We start from the raw sequence: 26,091 nt of genomic DNA, 5'->3' as shown, positions 1-26,091 counted from the left end.
TAATTACAGAACATTTTAATAATCTCAGAAAGAAACTCCACACCCATTAGCAGTCACTCCCCATCCTCTCCCTCAGCCCCTGGCAACCACTAATCCAGTTTCTGTCTCCACAGATTTGCCCATTCTGGACATTTCATATAAATGAAATCATACAATATGTGGTCTTTTCCGTCTGGCTTCTTCCACTTAGCATAACGTTTTCAAGGTTCAGCCTTATGGTAGCACATATCAGCACTTCATTTCTTATTTCTTTTATGGCTGAATAATATTCCACTGTGTACAACTACCACATTTATCCATTCATCAGTCAATGAACATCTGGGTTGTTTCCACCTTTTGGCTATTATGAATAATGCTGCTATGGACATTGATGTACAAGTTTTTGTGTGAATATATGTTTTCAGTTTTCCTTGGTATATATCTAAGAGTGGAATTCTGAGTTGTAGAACCTATATTTAACTTTCTGAGGAACTGCAAGAGTGTTTTCCACAGTGGCTGCACCATTTTACATTTCCATCAGCAATGTATGAGAGATCCAATTTCTCCACATCCTCACCAACATTTGTTATTGTCTGTCTTTCTGATTCTAGCCATCCTAGTGCATGTTTAGTCTCACTGTGGTTTAAGTTAAGTCTCATTAAGTCGTCTTATTGTATTAAGTCTCACTGTGGTTTTGATTTGCACTTCCCTAATGACTAACGATGTTGAGCACCTTTTCATGTTTATGGGCCATTTGTAAATCTTCTTTGGAGAAATGTCTAATCAATGAATTTTAAATTTTATTTAACTTTAAATAGCCACATCTGGCCAGTGGCTAGAGTATTAGGCAGATGGCAGAATTTAGCATCTGGTCCCTTACCTTTGCTCAAGGTCAGGTGGGACTGCCTAGGTGACTGAAGGTCAATCCCAGCTTCATACCTCAATCTGGATGCCCCAGATGGAACTAGGAGTGAGGCAGCAAGGAGGGAGGAAAGGGAAATTGGTGCAATACCTGGAAGGAGGACGTACTTGGCACAGAGCCTGGCTCTCAAAACTTACTGTTGATGATGAAAGCAACTCATATTTATTGAGCACTTGCAAGGTGCCAGGAACTGTGCTTTATACCCCCTGTCTCATTTAGTCGTTAAAACAATCCTATCAGGTAGATTCTACTGTATCCATTTTACAAATGAGGAAGCAGTTTTAGACAGATCAGGTAAGCAAGCATTAGTAATTTTACTCACCATAAAATTCTCCATTCCATTTCAACCTTAGAAATGTCTTTTCTTCATCTAGTTTAATTATAACAACGAGCTGACAGCTCTCAATAGGGAAGCTAAGTGTTATTCAGGATTCCATCATTATGTTCAGCATATACTGTACAATTCTATATCTGCTAACCTATCCCAAAGGGACATTATGAGAATTAGATGGTTTTTGAAGCAGCAAAATATTAGCACTAAATGAAAATCTGAACTCCTGACTTCGTGCATTAATGGGTCAGATTTTATCTTTTCTAATGTGTTCGGCTACGTCCTCCCCTTCTTTGAATTGGTTCAACAACTATATAATGAACATTGACTATGTGCCAGACGCTGTCCTAGGTGTAGAGATACAGCACTGGCTATGACAGCCATGAATCCTGACCTAATGAAGCTTAAAAGATATATTAAAGAAATATATATTAAAGAAATATATGGTTTTAAAAGCTTCAATAAGTTTATGTCACATGGAGGCCTTGTTGCAGTGTCTATTTCATAATGAACCTTACCCCTGCAGCATAAGTACCCTTAAATGACACTCTCTGCCTACTAAGAAATTCTGAGTCTGAACATTATAGCCTTTAAAATGCCTTAAAATCCACACATTTGGCAGAACTACGGCAGTTGCTTCTAGGGAAGTAGCACCCAGCTCCCAAGCACGGCCAGCTGCCAAGGAACAAAAGGAATTATTAAAGCTTACCTTCAGCTCCACAGGGCTGTCCGAGACTCTTATGCACACCAAGGGAGAACAACACAGCCAGAGTCACCAGAGCACTTCTCTTGCCTAAAGTGTGGTGTGATTTCCCAAGCTTTCATCACCACCCACCCCGACCCCTATTTCAGGTAGATAAAACAGAAATGATGAGGTTGTTCAGATGATTCGTGTGGGTGGCTATTGTGCTGACTGGGACAATAAGGCTGCAGAACACTGCTCCCGTTTAAAGAGTTCACATTTTATTCATCACTATAAATAACAATTTAGGTTTTAAAACACTGCATTTCCACACTACATTGTACAAAACAGTAAAGCTCAAGTTCTCCTGTACATGGGTTGCTTTTGACCTAAGTAGCCACACTCTGAGGGCTGGCCGTTGCCTGACCCTCCCTCCTTGTACCTTACCTCTGCGATGAGTAAGCAGGGCAAAAGGTATGAATTAACTTGAATGGGAAAGCCTAAATGAAAGGTCTAACTCAATCATTTCCAGTCTCAAGCTCACTATTTCCTATGTCTTACCCAGCATCCCCTACCAAAGTAGTCAACCCAAGTTGACTGAAAGAAATCACGGACCCAAGAAACTCACCAATAATATAGCTCAGAATCATTCAGCCAACTCATGTTTCCTGACTTAAAACATCAGTCACGTACAACCAGGGAGTCACAGCTGCAAAAACAACACTTTCGCCTGCTCTTACTAAAAGAACTAATGGAGACTGGGAGAAAGCCCCTCCCCCTTTTTTTCACTTCCTTCAGTGGTGTGGGTAGCGAGAAAGATTCCAAGTGCATCAATAAGAACAACACTGAAATTCAGTTCTTGTATTTTATATGACACTGACCACCAATTACCTTAAAGCCTGAGAGTAAGTACAAAAGAATACTGAGGGTGCATTATGATAGTCCAACTAAGGATAGAAATAGCCATCATTGGTTATGGGAAGACTAATGAAAACTCACCCAGTAAACATCCTAAGATTACCCACAATATTCATTATCTATGTGCTCATAAACATCCTTGTGAGTTACAAGTGACTAAAGCACTCCAGGCCAAGGATAAAAATTTTCCGGATGGGATGGTGCTATTTCAGTGGCTTAGAGTACACCAAACAGCTCCCATGAATACCTAAACTTAGCATTCACAAAGTGGGTTTTCTCTTGGGGAAGTAAAAAGGCAGCAAGAATTGGGAGAAATGAAGACTATAGTAGATAATTAAGTTAGGTTACACTAGAGTACAGCAAAACCAAGGACATACCAGTGCAAAATCAGTGAGGAAATGTCACAGAATTGTTAAACAGGCTACCACTAATACCAAACATAGAAGGAAAGGGCACAGTAGTATATTATTTTCATTCACAAGTCTCTAGTCACGGAGTAATAATTTGATATCAGAGAGCAATGGGTTTATAGAAATAATAGGGTCAGGTGTAAAGGCAAAAAAAATAGCTGTTTGCCTATTGATTTCAGATATTTGTAGTTCAGTGTTATGGGCAAGAAAACAGTACGACTAAGGCTTCAACTTGGGCAGGGATCAGCAAACTTTTTGTGTTAAAGGCCAGAAAGTAAATATTTTAGGCTTTGCAGACCATATGGTCTCTGCTACAACTACTCAACTCTGCCCTTGTAGTGTGAAAGCAGCCACAGACATTATTTAAATGAATGAGTGTGACTGTATTCCAGAAAAACTTTATTTACAAAAGCAGACAGTGGGCCGATTTGGCCCACGGGCCATAGTTTATTGAGCTCTGATCTAGAGTTCTAAATCAATGGTTCTCTAACTTTAGTGGGCCTCAGAATCCCTTGGAGAACTGTTAAAATGGAGATTGCTGGGCCCCACCCCCAGAGCTTCTGATCTATACGGCTGGGGCCCGAGAATCTGCACTTCTAACAAATTCCCACGTGATACTGCTTTTGCTGGTCAGGGTGAGGACCACACTTTGAGAACCACTGCTGTAGACCTCACTACTAAACAGGGAGTTTAACATTTTAAGTAGCTGCTGAAGTTCACACCAGATTGGCCACAAAAATTTGTCACTTGTAGTAAGTTCCAAACTTCAAAGCTCAAATAAAATTAAGTAATTTAAAGAAAAGCAAGGGGAAACACACTAGGTCAGGATTTTTTCTTCACTTTGACTTCAGTGTAAACATTACCCCATCGGTAAAATACACACAATTCTTCCTCAAATCTCTTTATTCAACATTTTTCACCCAACACGTTCTAAGTCCTATAAAGATTTGAGAAGTATTAAGCTCTAGAAATCAAACAAGAAAATAAAATCAGTTTTAAAGACAACGGTAAATGACTCTTGCAAAATCAAAAAATATTTGACAAAGCCCATTTCTAATTAGAAGTGCCTCATTTCAAAATAATACATGTAAGGTAGTTTAAGATTTTTGGAGAACTGTGTCATTTTATGTTCATAAGGATCAAATGAGGTAGATAATATAGCCTTTACTAACCTTCTTTTACAAGATGAAGAAACTGAGGAAAACAAACCAAATGCTGATTTGTCACAATTAAAATTTTTTCCTTAAAATACTATTTTTCCTAGTAAGTTTTAAACTGCACTAAACAAATCCAACTTGTACATGTCTTTCCAGGACTATGTCTATGAATGTGTCTTCATGGGGAAAAATATCATTCTAATAAGATCTTCAAGTCCATATTCACATTCATGGGGCTAATGCTGAAGCCATCCAGGCAAGTCTAACCAAGAAGCCTGAACTTTAATCAGATGGCAATTTAAAGCACGCTCTACCTTTAGTGCAAGTGGGCCACAGATTATGGAAGTGTAGTGATCCCTTCCCAGCAGTACAATAGAAACACTCAGCAATGGGAGAAATACTATTAATGGAGATAATCCAAAAAGCAGAGCAGCAAGCCTAGAATCTCCCTCTCCAGATTCCCAAGCTCTTTCTGCAACAGTGATAATGTATTCATTTGAATAGATATTTACACAAATCATGTTTACATCCATTTTAAGAGGGAAATGTTTTTAAAAAAGAAAAAAAAGGAAATAAATATAATCTACAATACGTATGGTCAGTAGACGTTTTTCCATTCTTATTAGCATGCTTTTAAAAGTATTACATATGTTGATTATAATGTGAGATAATTACATTCTCACTTTAACCTGTGATCTGAATACTCCCGTAACAATTTTTTTAAATTTACATGAAATATAATTAAAGAAAGTCCTTAGTGAAAACGCCTTCTTATTTGTTTTACAAGTATCTATTTTACAAGTGACTAAAGAAAAAATTATTAAAGATAATCTCAAATTCAATGCCAGATATTACTGCGGGGACAAAAATCCAGTTAAGACAATATTAAACCTAAGAAGACCAGTAAAGATTCTACATAAATAAAAACTCACCATTCTGCTTCTGAACTAATGGCTCAGATGGAATTCAGCAAAAACTTCTAACCTAAATAACGTAATATAAGTAATACTGTCCACAGATTATCATAGGAAGAGATGCCTTTTACTGTCCTCTGAAGCCAACCTAAGAAGTATTTTCATCAAAGTAAGCGGTCTAAATAGATTCCAACATGATCATTCTTCCACTTGACAATGTAACATGATCTAGTAGATGAAATGCTGTTCTGTAAACGTAGGTAATTTAGATTCAGTGCCCAATCGTATCGGAGACTACAACTTTAGAATCTTTCCACCTCATTTTGCTTGTGTTTAAGAGGTGGACACTGCTGCCTTAATAAAATTTTGAGAAGTTACATAAAAGAACACTATAATATCCATAAATCCTATATGTGGCTGTTTCCTAAATATATATTCTGGGATTCTCCTTGTCTCAGTTTTGAAATTTCACATTATGAACAGTTAATTCACCTTTCATATATCCAAATGCAAAGACAAAAGCAGATACAAAATTCCCTCTTTTAACATAATCTTTGGAGCTTTTCTTAACACTGCAAAATTAGAACAGTCTTGCAAACAAATTATGTAAATCTATAAGCTCAAAGAATGCTATCTTTCCTATGTACATAAGAGGCAATGACAGTTTTTTTAAGCCACAAAGCACTCTAAATAGTGTATGTTTACTACCACAAAATGTATCGAGTGAAATGAATTTCAGATACAAAATAGAATTTGAAGTTTTATTTACACTACACACCCTAATCCCAAATAATGACTCTAGCAAGGGCTCTTGGTGAAGTCATAAAATATACATAGATGGCACATCACAACTTTCCAATTAGGGATGGAGATTTAGCTAATGTTTCCCCTAACTTTATTAAAGCTAATATTTAAAAAAATCTTCCATTTCTGACAATTTCTAGTATGTTCTCAACTCTGCTTTCATCCATTCTACAGGCAATAAGCAAGAATGAAGGAAACAGTTATTTTCAGGCACTCCACATTTATACTGCCTCCAGTCAGACAATCTTAGAAGAATTTTAATGGGTTTCTTCCCCTTTAACCAAGGATCAAAAAGAGAATCCAAAAGCAGTAAAAACAAACAAAACAAACAAAAAACCCTAAATGTACAGTACTTCCCCATTTAACAGTGAAAACAGTTCGGTGGACCAGTCTTAATATCTTTATATTTTGGTAGAAACAATCTACCTACTATGGGGCTACTGAGACCACTGAAAGAACAACCCAACCTTGAGGGTAAACAAGAATGGGAACTGGGGCTTCCCTGGTGGCGCAGTGGTTGAGAGTCCGCCTGCCGATGCAGGGGACACGGGTTCGTGCCCCGGTCCAGGAAGATCCCACATGCTGCGGAGCGGCTGGTCCCGTGAACCATGGCCGCTGAGCCTGCGCGTCCGGAGCCTGTGCTCCGCAACCGGAGAGGCCACAACAGTGAGAGGCCCGCATACCACAAAAAAAAAAAAAAAAAAAAAAAAAAAAAAAGAATGGGAACGGGACAGTCAGCTCCAGTTTCATTTTTAATCTACAACAGGATCAGCAAACTACAGGCCAAGGGCCAAATCTAGCCCACCACTTATTTTTGTAAATAAAGTTTTATTGGAACACAGCCACACATTTGTTTTCACATGGTTGTCTTCACACTACAACGGCAGAGTTGAGTAGCTGTGACAGACTTGTGGCTCGTCAAGCCTAAAATATTTACTATCCGGTAGTTTACAGATAGTTTGCCAACCCTTGTTCTACAACATCTAAAACTGTTGAAAATCAGTATAAATATGTCCGTGAGATAAAAGGTTGACCAACAACCCATAAAATTTGCTTTATGTCACAGTGTGTAGAACAGACTCTGTAGGCAAGCTGTGACAGTACTCCCCTGATTAAAAAGCATCTAACTGGGCTTCCCTGGTGGTGCAGTGGTTAAGAATCCACCTGTCAATGTAGGGGACACGGGTTCGAGCCCTGGTCCGGGAGGATCCCATGTGCTGCAGAGCAGCTAGCCCGTGCACCACAACTGCTGAGCCTGCGCTCTAGGGCCCGCGAGCCACAACTACTGAAGCCCTCGCACCTAGAGCCCATGCTCCGCAACAAGAGAAGCCTGCGCACCACAACAAAGAGTAGCTCCCACTTGCCACAACTGGAGAAAGCCCGCGTGCAGCAACGAAGACCCAATACAGCCAAAAATAAAAACAAATAAATAAATTAATTTTTTTTAAAAAGCATTCTAACCCTCACAGACTGCTGGTGGGAATGTAAAATGGTACAGACACTTTGGAAAACAGTTTGGCATTCCTCAAAAAGTCAAAGAGAGTTACCATTTGACCCAGCAGTTCCACTCCTAAGTATAAACCCAAGAGAAATAAAAACAAAACTTGTACGTGAATGCCCATAGCAGGATTAATTATAATAGCCAAAAGATGTAAACCACCCAAATGGCCCATCAATTGACAAATGGATCAACAAATGTGGTCTAGCCACACAACAGGATATTATTGGGCCTTAAAAAAGGAATGAAGTGCTGATACATCTACAACCTGGATGAACCTTGAAAATATTATGCTTAGAAAAAGAAGCCAGTCACAAAAGACATGTTGTATGATTCCATTTGCATGAAATGTCCAGAATAGGTACATCTGCGGAGACAGAAAGTAGATTAGTCATTACCTGGGGTAAGGAAGGATGGGGAGTAAGAGTTAAAATATACAGGGTTTCTTTTGGGGGGTGATGAGAATGTTCAAAAATTTACTATGGTCACCATGCACAACCCTGTGACTATACTAAAAACCACTGAATTGTACACTTTAAACGGGTGAACTGTATGGTATGTGAATTATATCTCAAAAAGGTGTTACCCAAAACAAGGTGTTCTATTAATCTGCTAAAACATCTAAAATCAGAATATTAGAGTGTTATATGTAGGAATACCTCTTAAAAGACAACCAGTCTCTGCTTATACTAAATGACAAGCAGTGTAACAGTACTGAAGAGCAGGCACTTAGACCACGTATACTCAGGTGCAAATCCCCACATTGCCCCTATTATTGCCACTTTGCCCAGGGCAAGTTACTAATCTCTTTATTCCTCAGTTTTCTCATCTGTAAAATGGGGAGGGGGGCGACTGCCTCAAAAGGAAGGTCTGTGGCCAAAGTTAAATTAGAAAAATATAAAGAATTTAACACCATGTCCAGCACATAATGAGCACTCAAACCACAGGATCTGAGAACAACAACAAATTCCTAAAGTTGTCCCTGAAAACTTTAGCTTTATACTTATTGTTTGAATTTTTTATATGTTACCTGTGTCACCAAAACTAAAATAGGAGCTGTGAACCTAAAACTGCTCTAAAGAATAAGGATTATTAATTTAAAAAATAAAATAGGGTGAACATTTTCAAAAACTTTAAGATTTCTTTTATTTTCCCTACCTGTATTCCTCTACTCCCTTTTCTAAATGAGACAGGCCTAAAAAGATTAAATAAGTTACCTAAGAAACTTGAGATCATTCAAGCCCCACCTCCTTTGTAAAGATTTCCCCAATTTCCTTCTCCTACTAGGTGGTCACAGTCTCTGGATTGCTCACTTAACACACTCTCCTTCAACTCCTGACTGAGTACTTACTATGTGTCAGTTGCCAAGTTATGCTGAGGATACTAGATGAACAAGTCAGATGCGACCCTGACCTTAACAGGACTTAAGTCTAGTTAGATTAGGTTTTAACTGTTTGTCAAATTCTCTCATGGACCGAGAGGTCCTTGAAGCCAGAGAACTAGGGTATTTGGTGAATAATAATGATAATGGCAATTTAAATAACAACCTTTAGACATTTTACATATACCATGTTATTCAATCCGCACAACACCCCTGCAAGGTATATGCTATCACAACCATTTTACATATAAAGAAACTGAGGCTCAGAGAGGTTAACTAACTTGCCCAGGCCCACACAGCTAGAAATGAATGCATAAATGAAAAAAATGAATGAATGTTAATTAGCACCACTAACAGTTTTACACACATGGTAGAAAAGAATGTTCATTTCACCATATTATTTATGTAATAGAGCCTGTGTTTAGCACTGAGAAAGTGCACATTTGGAAATTGTTGAAACTTATCTACATAGCTGCCAAAAGTAATTTGAGTATCTCAGAGACATTCTAGAAATAAAAAATACTTATGCTGCACTTCACAATCACTAATCCATGCAAATGGCTCATGAAGCAGCCATCTTCATTCCTTCTATAAATAAGGAGAAAATGGTGACAATGTACCCAAAGGTTACCAGATCAGATCTTAGGGGACTGCCTTACAAGCTACAAAGCACTGTGGATCCATATGTTTGGGGGAAAGTAGGTACCAAGCTGAATACAGATTCAACATAGTATATTTTGGATATTATTAAACTACAGAGAGAGAGAGAGAGAACACAATCATCATTCTTAACTGTAAATGATTCAAATATTCAAAACAAAGATAACAAAGTTAAACAACCTATATCAAAAGAAATAAAAAAGAGAATGTGTAACAGAATACAAGAAGTTGAAATGAAATACTATGCACTTAGATACAAAGAAACTGGCTTAAGTGCAACAAAATAATTGTTTCTTATTGTGAGTGGATGTGGACAACTAAAAAAAGCCAATGAACAAATTTAGCTGTGGGGGGCGGTGATGGAGGGAAGAGGGATGTGAAAGGGGAGGAGAGTTCTACAATTTCTGGTCCCAACTGGGACCAGAAACCTTGAGGCAAGGAAGAATTCAGTTCCCTATAGGTGAGGGATTTAATAAAAGAACAATGGTTTGACAAATATCAAGAACTTAAAAGTATCTAAAATTTACTGTCATTTCATTAAAGGTATCCATTTAATTGAAAGTTATGCACCAAGCTTGGGAATCAAAAAGACCTAATTTTAGGAAAGCCAAATGGTTTTCCCTAAAAGCCAGCCATCAGAATCTGCAAAACACAATTCTAGTGAAAAAAAATGTACTCCTTTTTTTTTAACCCTAAATATGTTGGTGTTGAGATAGAATCACGGAGAGACAGTATAATATTACCAACATCCACAGAAATGAAGCGAGAATCTCACTTTTTAGTCACACCATGATGGAATATTAAACATTATATTCATTTTGATAGATGTTTTAAATTGCCTCTGTTATAGATAAGCCTTTTCTTGGTCCTCAATCAGTGTGCTGGCATTTTACATTATTGATCTGCCCAACCTCGAGACTTCTGTGATGTCCAGCTATCCCGATTCTTCTAACTCTGTGAGTTATACTCCAAACCACAACACCTCCCCCCCACCGAGCTCCATCACCCCCAAGAACTCATTCATTCATAGTTTAACTTCCACACAGTTGATTCCCAAATATTCACTATCATTCCAGACCTCTCCCCCAAACTCCACCCGTATATTTCCAGCAATGATCACTTAGAAATGGTCTGCACTCAATTCAAAGACAAAGTACCAATCCATATCATGGAATACTGGGCAGCAGGCTAAGGGGAGACAGAGTTAGACAGATATATAGATGGATATGGAAAGGCCATCAGATACACTATTTTCAATGTAAAATGAATATTTCAGTTTTTTTTTAACAAAAAACTCCCAGAAAGGTTGTACAAAAACTGGACAACGGTTACCTCTGGAGAACAGAGCTATGGATGGTGGGAGAAAGGAGAGAGATTCACTATTTACCTTTGCATCATCTATATTTTAAAATTCATTTTATAATTTTATAAAAACTAGTTAATTAATTTTAAAAAGTAATGGGGGCTTCCCTGGTGGCGCAGTGGTTGAGAGTCCGCCTGCCGATGCAGGGGACACGGGTTCGTGCCCCGGTCTGGGAAGATCCCACATGCCGCGGAGCAGCTAGGCCCGTGAGCCATGGCCGCTGAGCCTGCGCGTCCGGAGCCTGTGCTCCGCAACGGGAAAGGCCACAACAGTGAGAGGCCCGCGTACCGCAAAAAAAAAAGTAATGGAATATTATTAAATCTCAAAATTGGAAACACATATGAACTTTAAGTCAAAACTATCTTCACAAGCGAAATCTCCCCAGTATAGAAAGTCAAAGAGAGACTCTCCTATGCTGACTTGGGCTCTATAACCAATCATAGCGTAACACAGTCAGCCCTCCACCGGGTTCTGTATTCGCATATTCAACCAACTGTGGATTGAAAATATTCGAAAAAAATTCCAGAAAGTTCCAAAAAGCAAAACTTGAATTTGCCTCTCGGCATCTACTTACATAGAATTTACATTGTATTAGGTATTATAAGTAATCCAGAGATGACTTAAAGTATAAGAGAGTATGTGCATTAGTTACATGCAAATACTATGCCATTATATATAAGGGACTTGAGCATCCACGAATTTTGGTATTAGTGTGTGGGGGGGAGAGGGATCCTAAAACCAATCCCCTCACAGATACCAAGGGACTGGCCATCAGGGTAATTACATTTTACTCAGTTGAAAGATGGGATACCAAGATAAATGGGTGACTCTGAGAGAGAAAGGAGAGCAGGTCCTTTAGCACCTTGAACCCTGCAGTATAAATCCAATGCCATATTTGATGGTTTAGAATCTGCATTCTCAGATGCAACTAAAAAATAAAACCAAAAATGTGAGAGCTGTACACCCCATCAGCTTGTGGCTGCAGTTAGGTACCTGCTCTGCAGCAGTAACTCAGTCACTTGATTACTTAGGTGTGCAGTGTTGGCAGGCAGCTGAGATGCTCACCACTCAGCAGCTGTGGTTCAGGACACAGTTTTCAGAGTCAGAGAAAACAATTTCACTATTTTTATCACAGGATATAGGAATAACTACCCTGTGGAAACAACTCCACCCCACTCCCAACAAACACCTATCTCTGAAACCTCATTACTTCTGGTTTGGCAAGTTAGGAGTAATCAATCAACTATTCTGTCTGTTGGGGCAGGGAAATTGGAAGGAAAAAGCTGGAGAGTAAAAGGGGTGGAGAAAGTTCCAAAACAAATTATATTTTGGATGGATGGTCAAGATTCTACGTTTCCATGCATAAACTTATCAGTTTGGTGGCAAACACTGGTATTTCATTAGAGAGAAAGACAAAAAGAACACAATAGATGAGACAATGAACCGTAGTATGGAACCTCTACTGAAGAGGTAAGAAATTTAACCAGAAAGTTGAACAATTAAAATTTGCAGTAAATAGGGAATTCCCTGGCAGTCCAGTGGTTAGCACTCCACGCTTCCACTGCAGCGTGCCTGAGTTCAATTGCTGGTCAGGGAACTAAGATCCCACAAGCCGTGTGGCACGGCCAAGAAAAAAATTTTTGCAGTAAATAAACTCTGAAAATGAAGACATATGCCTTATTTTAAGGAAACTCACTGCAGCATTTTCACAACTGGAATCAACAGCAGAATGCAGCATGAAATGAACGGACCTTAGAACTGGTAGGATTCCCATGTGATCTTGGGCAAGTTACTCACCCCCCTCTGAATCTCAGTGTTTTCTGTAAAATGGGAACAATGAAAGGAGATAACATATGTAAAATGCCTCATATTAGAAGGCATAAATGGCAACTCCCCTTACGAAGTAGGCATGTTAAGTTATAAAAGATTTTTTTTTTACTTGTGGACAATCTATGTCAAAGTTCCTTTAAACTGCTTCTGCCACATTTAAAATGTGAAAACATTTACAAAAATGCAATAATTCAACGACAATCTCAAAAAGTTAGGTACACTTGCTTCTTTAATTTATTGAGTAGAGCTGTAACTGGAGATGGCTGAAAGAATTTTCAATTTAAAGGAAATATCCAGAAACACAAGGGACATTAGAGAGATGTAGTATGGCAGGTGAAACTGTTGCAGATACAAGGGGAAAATGGAAAGGGGTGAACTGCATGTGTCAAGGCCATAGAACACGTCAGTCATGGAAGGTAAGGGAATCACAGGAAGCATTTATGAAGACAATGTGCAAACCACACTTCAGGAACTCCAAGTCCTAACGCAGTCTGTAAAAAGCGTACGTGAAGATACTCTGAGAAGGTTGTGCACAGGCAGAAAAGCAACTGAGTGGCTCAGTTCCCTCCAAAGTGGTCCCAGAATCAAACTCCATCATCAGGAATCAACACTGCTTACCTCCTTCCAGTAAGGCCTGCCCCACAGCCTGGATCATCCTGGGGCACCAGCACTTTAGCTGGTGACTGTGTTTCTTTTCCCTTGTTACATGACTGTCACTCTGATCAAGCACTTCTTTCGTGGAACATATACTCATTTCTGGAAAAATCTTGGTTCCTTCAGGCTCACACTTGACCTTTTCCTAACATTAAAAACTCGTTTACCTGGGGCTTTCCCTGGTGGCGCAGTGGTTGAGAGTCCGCCTGCCGATGCAGGGGACACGGGTTCGTGCCCCAGTCCAGGAAGATCCCACGTGCCGCGGAGCGGCTGGGCCCATGAGCCATGGCCGCTGGGCCTGCGCATCCGGAGCCTGTGCTCCGCAACGGGAGCGGCCACAGCAGTGAGAGGCCCGCGTACCGCAAAAAAAAAAAAAAAACTCGTTTACCTACCATGTCTAGCTAAAATTCCCAGGGAAGGTGTTCCAACATGACGTAACACTCCCCCCTGTGGTACTAGAAACCCAAATCACTGGGCAAATCAATATATGTGAAAGCCATAGTAATTGGAACAAATTAGCAAAGCTGAATTTTTCTCTATGCTAAATTATATATTTTACATATTATTAATCTGGTATTTACATAAAGGCTGCATTTAACTCAATTCTCTGGCAAACAGCATTACTGGAATTGCAAGTATGAGATTTAAAGTATATAAGCAACTTAACTATACCCTTTTAATAGAGTGTATGTCCAAACACAATCCATACTAAACTGATAGATTTCTTAATATTAAATTAAGTCATTATAGTAGACAGCCATCATCAACTGTTTTTGAAGCAATCCTTGTTCTGATTGTCATCAGACAATCACCATATTAGCATTAGATGAGTGTCATAAATCAATGTGAATCTTAAAAGACCCAAAAAAATCAAAGCCAAACATAGGCTGAAACAAAATTCTTATACAATAAGACTCAGGAACACAATGTAGAGAAAAAAAAAAAATCCACGTCTTGGTCTTTTGGCTTCAATACTTCCCCCAAAACATTTATTCTAGTTTTTAAAAACCGTAAGCCTCTGAAAAGCCAGTCCCAAAATATTACATACATAACCTAAGTTTTAAACCAATGACTCTCAATCATAGCTGCACATGAGAATCACTTCGAGAGCGTTAAAAAAAAAATACCAATGACCAGGACCCACTTCCAGAGATTCTAATTTCATTGCTCTGACACAAGGCCCTTGAATTGATCTTTTTAAAAGCTCCCCTGGTGATTCTAATATGCAGCCAGGTGGAGAACCACTACTTTAATACAGCCTTTTGGGACAATAATTGCTCTGAGGTTGATAAACATGCTTTTTGCCTTTTAATGAGATTTTATTAAAACTACTCAATTCATTCCATAGCTAATGAGCAACTGTTAAATTGCAGGCACTGTGTTAAGAGAAAGATGTGTAAGATATATTCCCTGCCCTCAAGAAGCTCCCTGTTAGCTAGGTAGAGAGACCCATAAATAAGTAACTGTAATTAAATATGATAAGTGCTCTTGAGGTGTAAGCAAATACAGCATGCCTCACAAACTTGCATGTCATCCTTGAGCAGGGGTCATGCTGCATCATTCCAATTTTAGTTTATGTCCTACCAAAGCAGGAAAGTCAGAAGTTACAGGTTACTAAATACTGAGGCAAATATTCAGCCTACACAAGGCGAAAAGTGTGCATTTTGCTACTCTCTCTCACAGAAACTGCTGTACCATGAAGGTAGGCATTTCTGTGGTTTAATTTGGATGAATCATTCTAAAATTTCCTTCGTGTAATATTACTGATTATGCACTTGCCTATAAAACCATCAATTTGCAAAAGATACAGTAAATGCTTAGGACCATAAAAATTAGCTGATTACCTCTATTTGCATAATACCTTTCCTTTCCAGTAATTGCTACATTTGCTAAGACAAGAAGTTTTAGGACAATGACAGCATTGGAGATTTGTCTCAGTCTCTTGAAAGATGTTACATGGGAAAATGTCATGGAAACAATAGGCATTCAAGGACCATTTGTAAGACTTTCAAAAATAAAAAGCACAGGGGAAAAGAGTTTAAATTTTTTTAAAAAAGATATGGCATCCTCCCAATATTCATAATGGATCAGGCACCCGATTCCCTGTAAGTTAATGGATGAGTGAGTGAGTAGATAAGTAGTGAGGCAGGTGAGTGTGTGGTCAACTGATGGTAAAAAGGTGAAATCCATTTTAAAGCACTTCAGTGAAAATTTAAACCTGTTAAGCCCTAGGGGTCAAAAACAACTTGTGATGCTAATTTGTTATAAAAGAAAAATCACAATTCCAGAGAACCTGGATAGAAATCAACCAGGTTTTCAGTACAAGTGAGGGCTTTCTGTTTAAATCCAGAGTTGAACAAATTCTGAGTTAAAATGCATGCTGTCAGAGACGCTGTAAGAAAATCTCAAGTGAATTTCAATTTCCAGATCAATATATGCTGAGACAATTTACCGGAGAAAACCTTCAACCTTTACACAGGGTGAGGAACACTATCATTACATTCTCTGCCACAAAGGCTACCTTGAATTCATTATTTCACGGAATGACATATTATAAGCGGCACTGGCCAAGTCAGATTTTGTAGGATACGAATGAGAGTTCACGTTCGCAGTAGTTAAGATAGCCATAGAGGAACTATCACCTCAAAATTAGCTTGCTCCCCATCCTTATGCAGCTCTGAAGCAACAGAGCAGATGAATCTAGTCCTACCAGAGGCGTTTCCTGAAAATATTCTATCAATTATAAGTCAGCAGAATACTGACTGAGCTAATGTGACGCTGACCACTTCTTTTCGATATCCAAAGAGTCACATCATCACTCTTTCAGACCTCAAGGAATCAGAACTAGTTACTAACATTGATTCAATGATGCCTATTTTCCGTTATCACAACAGAATTAACATTTTAATCTCACATTTTCCGATTATGACTCTGCTGGCTCATTTAAATCAAATATAACTAAGACACAACAAACATCATTCCCCCCATGCACACACACACACACATAATTATTTGGGGGCTTTGGGGAAACATCTAATTTACCTTCACTGGGTGCCAAGAATGAAGAAACCAAGGAGATTTTTTTTGACATATTTGTCTCTCTAGAACTGTGCTATTCACATATGGCTATTGAGCACTTGAAATGTGGCTAATCCAAATGAGGAACTGAATTTTTCATTTTATTTAATTTTAAGTTTAATTTAGAAAGATACTTGATTCAGTTACTAGAAAACTTTTAGGTATGTTTAGAACAACTTGGGTATGTGAATCTACTTTTGCAAATGCAAATTTTATGAAACTTAAATACAGAACAAGTATTTACGATGACAATTTAGCTTAGTGTCAGAATTGAGATGTGTGGTTAGTGTAAAATACACATTGGATTTTGAAGAGTAAGTATGAAAGAAAGGATGTAAAATAGCTCACTAATGATTTCTATACTGACTACATGTTGAAGTGATAATAGTCTGGATCTATTGGGTAAAAGAAAATATTTTATTAAAATTAATTGCACCCACTTGCTTTTAATCTTTTTAATGTGGCTATTAGAAATTTTACATATATAAAATTACATATGGGGCTCACATTATATATTTTTTGGACCACTCTGCTTTAGAGCACTTCCACAACCACTTTACCAGGGCGCATTTGGATATCCTTCTTCCAGTAGACAGGCTGGTCATGTAACAATAGGGGCAAGGAGTAACACCTCCTTGTATCAACTGGGTCTGAGGAAAGTGTGTAGCAAGCTCTACCCACAATTTCACCATGTGAGGAGACACTGTAATACCCCAGCATGAAAGGAAAATAATAAGTTATCAGTACTTAAACAAATTGAAATCCAGTACTGCAGACAACTTAAAAGAGATAGAGCCAACTGCTCTAAGGTCTTGCTATCATTTCCCAACTGCGGACCTTAAAATAGACGATAAAGCACCGCTTCCAAAAAGAGGCAAAATATTTCAACGGTAGCTATCTAGTAATCCTTAATAACTAAGCAAAAATTTCTCTTAAATCTTATCTCCTCAACTTCTAAAGCCACAGAATACACGATGAACTAGGAAATCAACTTCAGATCGCCAGCATTTCCCTCACAAGCAAATTAGCAGGATTGTGCACTTGGAATACTGTTTGACAAGAATGAAAAGGAAACTATTCAAAACAGATTTAAGGAATGGACAATTAGATGAGGAACTGCAGATTTAATTCTCAATCAGCACTGTGATTAATCTGATTCCCTGCTTTTCCCTAGTGTAATTATACAACACAGATGAAAGGATGAGCATTTGGACTGTCAGTTCTATATTCTGGACCAGCCCGGTGACTCAAAGCAGACGGCGCTACCACGCTAAGCACCATCCCAACAACAGTCGAGGGAAGCCTCGAACACTGATTTAACAGTCATTGCATAACGAGGCATTAAAAATTCGGAAACCCCCAACTCTTTCCACGTTGGTCTACACCAGGTGAAAAATTTGCTGAAACTGAACGCACCCCGTCTTAAATGGCCCCCTCCAATCCGGGCATGGGGTGAACACAAAGGCATCTATCTAATACCCTGCACAATAGACACACACCCCACAATTTAAAACCCTGGACGTTCTTTCTCTATCTCTCCACGGAAGCAAAGGAAATGCAAGCTGCTCTTTTCGTTAATGGTCTGTGGTACACGCAAGGTAACAATAAGCCCAACTGTTCCCAGGAAGCAACTATAAAATTGGCTCTGCCACGTCCCTGTGCAACCGTCAGATAAAATGCCGACAGGAGATTTCAGCCAGCCCCACGCCTCATGGGGTGGCCAACCTCGGCTCGTCGGCCTCCACGGATCGCCGAGAAACCCCCAGACAACCACCCCGCGGGGGGTCCAGGTACACGTCTATAAATACTCCCGGGTGAGGAGGACGAGGGAGGAGGGGGGGCAGGGCAGGGGGCAGGCCCCGGGCGGGTGCGTGCGGGTGCGGGAGGACCCAGGCATCACTGAAATGCATTTTCCCACACTCCCGCTCCCTCGCGTGGAGACTTACTTGCCGATCACCTCGCACAGCTCGTACACATCCTCGAACAGCACGTCGTCGTCGGCCATGGTCCGGAGGGGACAGTGGCCGCAGCGTGGAGGGCTCCGAAAACGGGGGTGGGGGCGCCAAAGAGCTCAGTGCCCGGCCCCTGGCTCGCCTCCTCCCCTCAGGACCCGCGAGCCCTCGGTGCCGAGGACACTCGAGCGGGGCGGCGAGGCCCGGAGACTGCGGCGCCTTCCTCTGCGGGCGACCGCCCCGGCGCGGGCGGCAGGGCCGGGGCGCTGGAGCGAGGGCGGCCCGGGCCCGGCGCCGCCCGCCCGCCCGCTGCTCCTCGCGCTGCTCGGGCCGCGCTGCCCGGCGTGCGGATCCTCGGGGACCGCGCGGCGCCTCGCTCTCCTCTCGTCAGCCCGCGCGGGCCGCGAGGCCGCGACCGCTCCCTCGGTCGAGGCAGGCTCCGGCGCGGCGCGGGGCAGCTCGGGCTACAGGGGGGGCCGCGGCAGGACCATGGAGGGAAGATCGCCGCGGAGGGAGGTGGCGGCGGCAGATCGGCGCTGGGGACCAGGAGGCGGCGGCAGAGACGCTCCCTCCTCCTTCTCCTCCTTCTGCCGCCGCCGCCCGCCCGCCTGGGAGTGGGAGGGGGCTTCGCGGGACTGGTTCTCCGTGCGGGCGGGAGCCGCGGCCGCCGCCTTCAGCTCCTCCTCCGCCGCCTCGGCCGCCGACCAGCTCGCGAGCCCCGAGCACCCTCCTCGCGCACACGAGCCCTCCTCCCACTCCGGCCGCACGGCTTCCAGAACCACAGGCCCCGCCCACTCCAGCCCGTCGGGAGGCGGTGGCCCAGGGAAAGAGCCCGGGCAGAGCGGCGCATGCGCCCGCCGCGGGCCACGTCACGGCAAACCGGCGGGCGCCGGGAATCTAGAAGGGGCGGGGGGCTGAGGCACGCGGGCGGCATCTGCTTAGGCGGGGGCGGGGCGGGGTCGTCAACCCCGCGACCAAGCAGCGGAAGGGGTCGAGGACAAAAGGCTTGCGACCGAACGCACTTCCTTGGCTCTCTGAGGCGAGAGGCTCGGAAGCCCGGCCGCTCCCTCCTTTTGTAACCAAGAGAAGCCTTTCCCAGTTGCTGCTGGGGGAGGAGGCTAGGAAAGGGTCCTAATGAATGGGAAAGCAAGAACAGAGGCGGCGAGGTTGTCACTCCAGATCTCGCTAGGCGGCTGATGCTTTTAGTGCCACTGTCACTCTTTAATGAAAACGAGGGCTGTGGATGAAGTGTTGTCCACCTACAAGAAAAGGACCAAACAAAAACTGTCCAGGAAGATGTGCAACAACAAATGGCAATTTACAGAGACAGCTTCTCCCGCATTCTGCCCCAAACTCAAATATCTATCCAGCGCCTACACCCACTAGAGACAGCCTAGAGAGAGGTCAGGAAAGCAGGGTCATACAGAGACTTTAAACCCCTTTGTATATTGCCCCCTCCCAAATTCCCACTACCTACTCTGCTCCTTTTACTCCCTACGAATGTTAGGCATGTCAGGATAAAAATGCAACTAGAGGGAGTGTATGGTACAGGGTCAGCCAGGGAGTGAGGTTATGGGTGTTGCCGCTGTGTTAGGTTGTATTCAATATGAAGATTTCTGTTCAACTGAGCATGTGCGGAATGAGCCAACGCCATCAGACAGGTATATGCCTCAGTTGAGGACCAATAAAAAGAAAAAGAAAGTCTTTGTTCCTCTGCACAGCAGAAGTGCCCGATTAGTTCATAAATCAGCTTCTAGAAATCATCTGGTAAAATTCTCAGTACGGTAATTAAAACAAAAAGAAGAAGAGAAAGAAAGAAAGAAAAAAGATAGTATTTACCAAAGAGTGTGAGGGGGTGGAGACAGCCTATTTTCTCTTCAGAAACGTTTTCTGCAAACCCTTGACCACTCCGTTAAGAGGCTGAGAGATTTGCCAGTGTTAAAGATTTGAGTACTAGACCTTTTTTAAACAATGCAAATCAGAGGGAAAATATAATTGTATGCGAAGGTTTTCCTCCTTTTCCAAAGAGGTTGTGCATTCTCTAGAGAAGGGAGCTTTAGAGCCCAGGAAACATTGCCTCCATTGAGGGGTCCCACAGCTCCAAGTCACTCACTCCAAATTGGCATGTCCACCTGGTACCTAGTGAATAAGGTGTTACTCCATTCTGCCTTGAAGTGTACAGCGACCCTCACCTTGTCAGCTTCATTTCCTTTCCCCAGTCTAAGTCAGAGCTATGCCAAGTCTTGTCGACTTCATTTTGGGGTTTGTTATCTTCCACAGGAACTTATGCTCAGAGGTTGAAAAGGACAATGACAAAATAAAACAAAAGAAGTGAAGTTGAATAAAAAAGACGACTACAGAGATAGGTTTGCATTCTGCTCATGGAATCACAGCAGGTTTCGATTTGGAGAGAGCCTTAGAGGTCGGCCAGTCCCACTCTGTCATTTACAGATGTGGGGTATGCCACCATGATTGGCCTAATTTGGCATTCCCTGGTCTCTGGCCTTGAATGGTGCAAGGTCTTCCAGTCAGCTCAAAGCTCAGGACTTTCCCCTCACTATGGATGTGAAACACTCTGTTTCTCTCCACCCCATCCCCCAACCATCACGCTGGCCTTGAATAAAGAGTATGCACCCTCATTCGCTGCCAGCAGACATCTTGTGCCCATGAGGGTAGTCAGACCTAAGAGGAAGGTGGAACTGAGGGGCAGCAGGGTGGAGATGTCCTCAATGACGTTATCAATCTCTTGTTTAGCCAACTCTCTACACTTTCCCATCATATAAGGCAATGAATTTCCTTACTGTTAAAGCCATTTTGAGTTGGGTTTTCTGTTACTTTCAAAGGAAGCATCTGACTAATGGTACAACAGATGAAAAAAAAAAAGTTCAGAGACAAATATATGTCCATGGTCACATACTTAGCTCAGCATCTAATCTGAACCTAGATCTCCCAGCTTCCAGTGTGGTATTTAGTGATACTGAAGTCCTCTGTAATACAAATCCCTCAGAACTTGTACCATGCTTTGTGGCTAGATGTAGCCCCTCTGTTTTCTACAATTAAAATGACCAAGGCTTTTAAATGAAGTTAATTCTTCTCTGGGTTTCTTCCAAAAACCCAATACTCTTCAAATACGCACACGTATAAATGATCAGGTGTCTATAATTTAGTTCCATTTTAGTTTCCATGAAGAAAGTGTTAACTAGGCTCATCAGTTAGATTGTGTTCAGATGTTAATAATTGAATACTCAATAACAGTGGTATAAACAAATGGGAGGACTTACCTTTCTCCTATAGCAAGGAGTCTGGAGGTGGGTGGTTACTAACATTGTTACTCTACGGTGTCATCAGTGACCTAGGTTCTTTCTTTCCACTCTGCCATCCTTGACATGTTAGCGTCTCATTCTCAGGCATGTTGCTTCATCATTACAAGATGACTGCCACAATTTCCAACATCAAAGTGCGTTCAAAGGCAGGAATCAGGAAGGCGGCAAGGGTAGGCAAGGCCGTTTTGCTCCCTCTCCCATCTCTTGTTAGGGAAAGAAAATATCCTTTCCCCATCTCACTGGCCAGAACAGTCACATGGCAACTTTCACCTGCAAGAGAAGCTGGGGATGCGGGGATCTGACTTTTCCTGCCTATTCTTTGAAGGTGGGCAAGGGAGAAGTAGGTGGGGAATTGGCTCTGGCAGCCAATCAGCAGTATTTCCCATACTATGAAAATCATCAATGAATTAATTCTCTATCGTCATTATGATGTAGATATACGCTGAGTATATAACTGGTAAGTCTTTTTAAAAATTCAGAAACATTAAAAGACCCACAAGGATGGGGTTGCTGTTAAACCAATTTGATTCTCAGATGTCAGTGAAAATCTTCAGTGACCTTGAGGTATTGGACTTCACAGTTGCATTAGACATTCTCAGGTTGTTAGGCTCCCACATAATTTCAACATGACACTGATAGACAAGGGGAAAACACGCTCTACAGAAATATTAGCATGAGTACAACACAGAGGTTGGCGTGGCACGGGGTTAATTTACACAATTCAGGGTGCAGCCTCATTCTGTAGCTATGATTGTTTAAGCATATAAATTATTACTGAATTAATGAATAAAATTAAGAATGGCATGATCTTAAACCGGAATAAAGTTATTTCCTGGTGGTGTAAGCATGATGCTCTAAGCTCAAATGAAAGCCACCATCAGTCTCTCCAGAAAAAGCTGCATACACTAAACTTATACTCCGATTCATGTGGCAAATCATTTATTTTATATTCATTCAATGAATGTCTGTGGTAACCACTGAGGCTAGAGCTACAAATGAGGCAGACATGGTCTCTGCCCACTCCAAGTTTTGTTCTAGAAGAAAACAAGTAACAGACAGGTAATTACAATTAAGAGTGATGGTCGTTAGGGTGTGGGAAGTACGGGGAGTAACTAGCCAAGGGACGTATGGGTCACTGAAGGCCCAACTGAAGAAATGTTTAAATGAAGACTGAAGAAAGAATAGAAATTCACCAGATGAAAGGAGTGGGGGCCAGTTGATTCTAGGTAGAGAGGACAGCATTTATGAAGTCCTGGAAATGAGCAAGAATATGCTATTTTGGAAGAAGAACATGATCTTTTGGAGAAGTAGGTCGTGGCTGGATCACAGAGTGTAGAAAGAAAGCGGTCGGGGTGGGGGTGGGGGGTTCGAGAAATAAGCAGCGACCAGAGAGCAGAATGCATCGAATGCCATTTTTAAGAGTTGACCCATTAAAAGACTGCATATTTCAGTGGCACTAGAGTCTTATGTGTAAACTAAGACCCTCAAAGCCTTATGCACGAACAGAAAACTGTAGCACTTTTAGGTAACTCTTCCTTTCCCACTTGCTGCACCCTGTCCTCTTGCTTAGTTACTTTTAAAATGGAGATGCTCCCCGTATAAATATAAAATTCCTTAAATTGTCGGAGCCGACACTGTAGGCGCACCACTCAAATCCTCACTGATGGCTTTAACCATTCCTGGGTGCCCCTCCCCCAGCATCAGCATGTTTTTGCTTCCAAAGCCCACACCTGTGGCTTCAGAGGACTTCCCCCATGGAAGTGCCTGGGAGTTTAGGTCTCCCCCATCTGGCTGTTAGTTCAGGAATGTAAAGTCCAGCTACCTTCACAGGGGTCGGGGGTGGGGGGACAACTCTGAGGGGTTACTTATAGCCTGAGCTCCCCTGTGGGGTTAAGCTGCAGCTACTGTCCACAGGACTTTGTCTGCTTCCCACCCCTTCCCTTTCCTACTCCTCTCATTCCCTAACAGGTTTCTCCTGGGAGTACTTTCTTAATAAATCATTTGCTCATAAATGCCCTTATCAGGATCTGCTTTGAGGAAAACCCAACCTAAAGCAACAGTGTTTTTCCTAGTGACAACTGCATCTGAATCATCTGGGAGCTTATGAAAAATGTTAAAAATCTTGATTCCTGGGCCCTACCCAAGGCCTCCTGAATCTCAGTCTCCTGGAGCATGTCACAGGGATCGGTATTTTTATAAATTCCCCAAGTGAGTCTTGAATATCTAAAAATTAAGAACCATTGCCCTAATGCTGGCCGCTGAATATGCTCTCTGAAAAAACAAAAACGGAAACAAAAAAGGACCTAGGGCTGACTTCTTCACTAGGGTGGAGAAACCATAGGAAATGCAAAACACTTCAGGGAGTAGAAGAGGATCTGAATACAAATGTGTTTCCTTCTGTAAACCACTGTCTAAAGATTCATTTTACCCTTCTTTAATATCAATGAACGAGAAACTGGAACCTTTTGTTTTTCAGTGGAAACAAGATTGCCTTTGGATACAGCATAGTGTTGGTATACACTGAACATGTTGTAACTCAAAAGTTAACCAAAAGATATCCCTCCATTGAGCCACTTAAGATCACAAGTACTCACTGGCCTCCTGGGGACACAACACTGTGCTACGTGCTAATGGGGATCGCAATAGTCAGGATTCTTTTGGTTGCAAGTGACAGAACACTCAAACCAGCTTAAACAATACAGAGAATCTATTGGTTCACATAACTGAGAAGTCAAGATGTATGTAGCTTCACGTGAGGTATGATCCAGGACTCAAATGTTGTCACTGAAGATCCACTTTCTCCCAGTCATATCATTTTTGCATTCTGTGGTACTGGCTTCATCCTTAGGGTCCACAAGGTGGCCCCCAGAGCTCCAGGCTCTCCCCTTGAAGAGGCAAGACAGCTGCCACTGTTTCACACTTTACATCCGTATATATCAGCATCCAGGACAAGAGAGGAGGAATCTTATCCAGTAGGTCCTGCCCCGTTCTAGGATTCACTCCCTCTTTGGCCTGGTATAAGGCACATGACTATCCCTGAACCAGTCACTGTAGCCAGGGAATGAGAGTCACTGAATAATTTAACCAACCAGGGCTCACCCTTGAGCTGAGTGTGGAATCAATTTCCTGGCCGAGAGTGGAAGGACAAGAAAGGGCCCCAAAGGAGCATCAGGACACTTTTTGTAGGAGAAGGGCAGAACGAATGGCGGGAGGCTCCCTGTTCTAGTCACCCAAACACTGGCAACTGGCTTTGTCTTAACACTCTACTTCTTTCTCCATGTTCGGCAAGTCACCGGACCCTGTCAATTTTTCTTTCAAAATTCCTTTTAGCTTCTCCCTTTCTCTTCCATTTCTTCAGTCTTCACCACAATGCATTTCCCCATCAACCCATACGTAATGTTGCTTCACTTTACTCACTGGGCTCCTGATTCCAACTGCTTGTCCCATCCTGCTCACCACAGGGAGGCCCAATTCAGGTCCATGAAAGAGAATTCTCAGCATCTATAACAGTGCCTGGTGTGCAGTAGGCATTCAAAAGGTATTTGTTGAATGATGAATGAATGAATGAATAGCCTCATAGCCCTTATCACTTCCTGGAATTCTCTTTTATTTGTTTTGTTTATAGCCTTTCTCCTTCAACCCTTGAACCTAGAAAGTGTCTGGAACATAGTAAATACTCCATATATGTTTATTAAATAAATGGCTATTTGTTTCTTGAATTGGGTTAGAGAATCACTCATAATTAGGAAGAGATTGAGGAGCCAACAGAAACAAAGTGGTTGGATTCTTGGGAAGAAAATGTATAACAGAAGATTTTCATAGAGGAGGGGACAGTCAACAGTATCAAAGCTGAAGAAGTATCAAAGAGAGCAGGGACAGAGAAAATGTCATTGGATTTACTTCCACTAATTCTAGCAGCTATCTTTTGTGTAGGAAAACAAATGAAAACTTCACACAGCATTTGGATTTTTCCTTCTCTCTTAGCTATGAGAGATTTCAATGGTAAAGTGGGAAATTAAGCTGGTATCTCCTCCTTAATTTCCTTTTCTGTACTTCCTGGTACTGTCTTTCCGGCTGCCACTAAACTGTCACTGTACAAGGTAAAAGTACACAATCAGCTGCAATGTGTCTAATGGGTGACTTATATTGAGTCTAGCCCTGGTTAACTTGCAAAGAATCAAGTAAGTCACCCTCAACAGAAAGGAGTATGATTTACTATGTTAAGTGCACTGTGG

The 26,091-nt window shown here is 41.7% G+C and overlaps 1 protein-coding gene and 1 pseudogene across 12 annotated transcripts in view; both read right to left on the bottom strand.

The window, feature by feature from the left end:
* CASK (calcium/calmodulin dependent serine protein kinase) overlaps nt 1-18,789 on the bottom strand; it is a 387,591-nt gene extending 368,802 nt beyond the window's left edge. For all 12 annotated transcript variants that reach the window (XM_060137166.1, XM_060137172.1, XM_060137168.1 and 9 more), the window contains exon 1: nt 18,528-18,789. In XM_060137166.1, coding sequence (XP_059993149.1) covers nt 18,528-18,586 — 59 coding nt within the window. In that variant the 5' untranslated portion in view covers nt 18,587-18,789. The remainder of the gene's footprint in view (nt 1-18,527) is intronic.
* LOC132514143 (U6 spliceosomal RNA) lies at nt 15,003-15,097 on the bottom strand (annotated as a pseudogene).
* Nucleotides 18,790-26,091: the final 7,302 nt, after the last annotated feature.

Source organism: Lagenorhynchus albirostris, chromosome X (genome assembly GCF_949774975.1).
Source record: "Lagenorhynchus albirostris chromosome X, mLagAlb1.1, whole genome shotgun sequence".
NCBI lineage: Eukaryota > Metazoa > Chordata > Mammalia > Artiodactyla > Delphinidae > Lagenorhynchus > Lagenorhynchus albirostris.
This window is presented reverse-complemented; position numbering and strand designations above follow the sequence as displayed.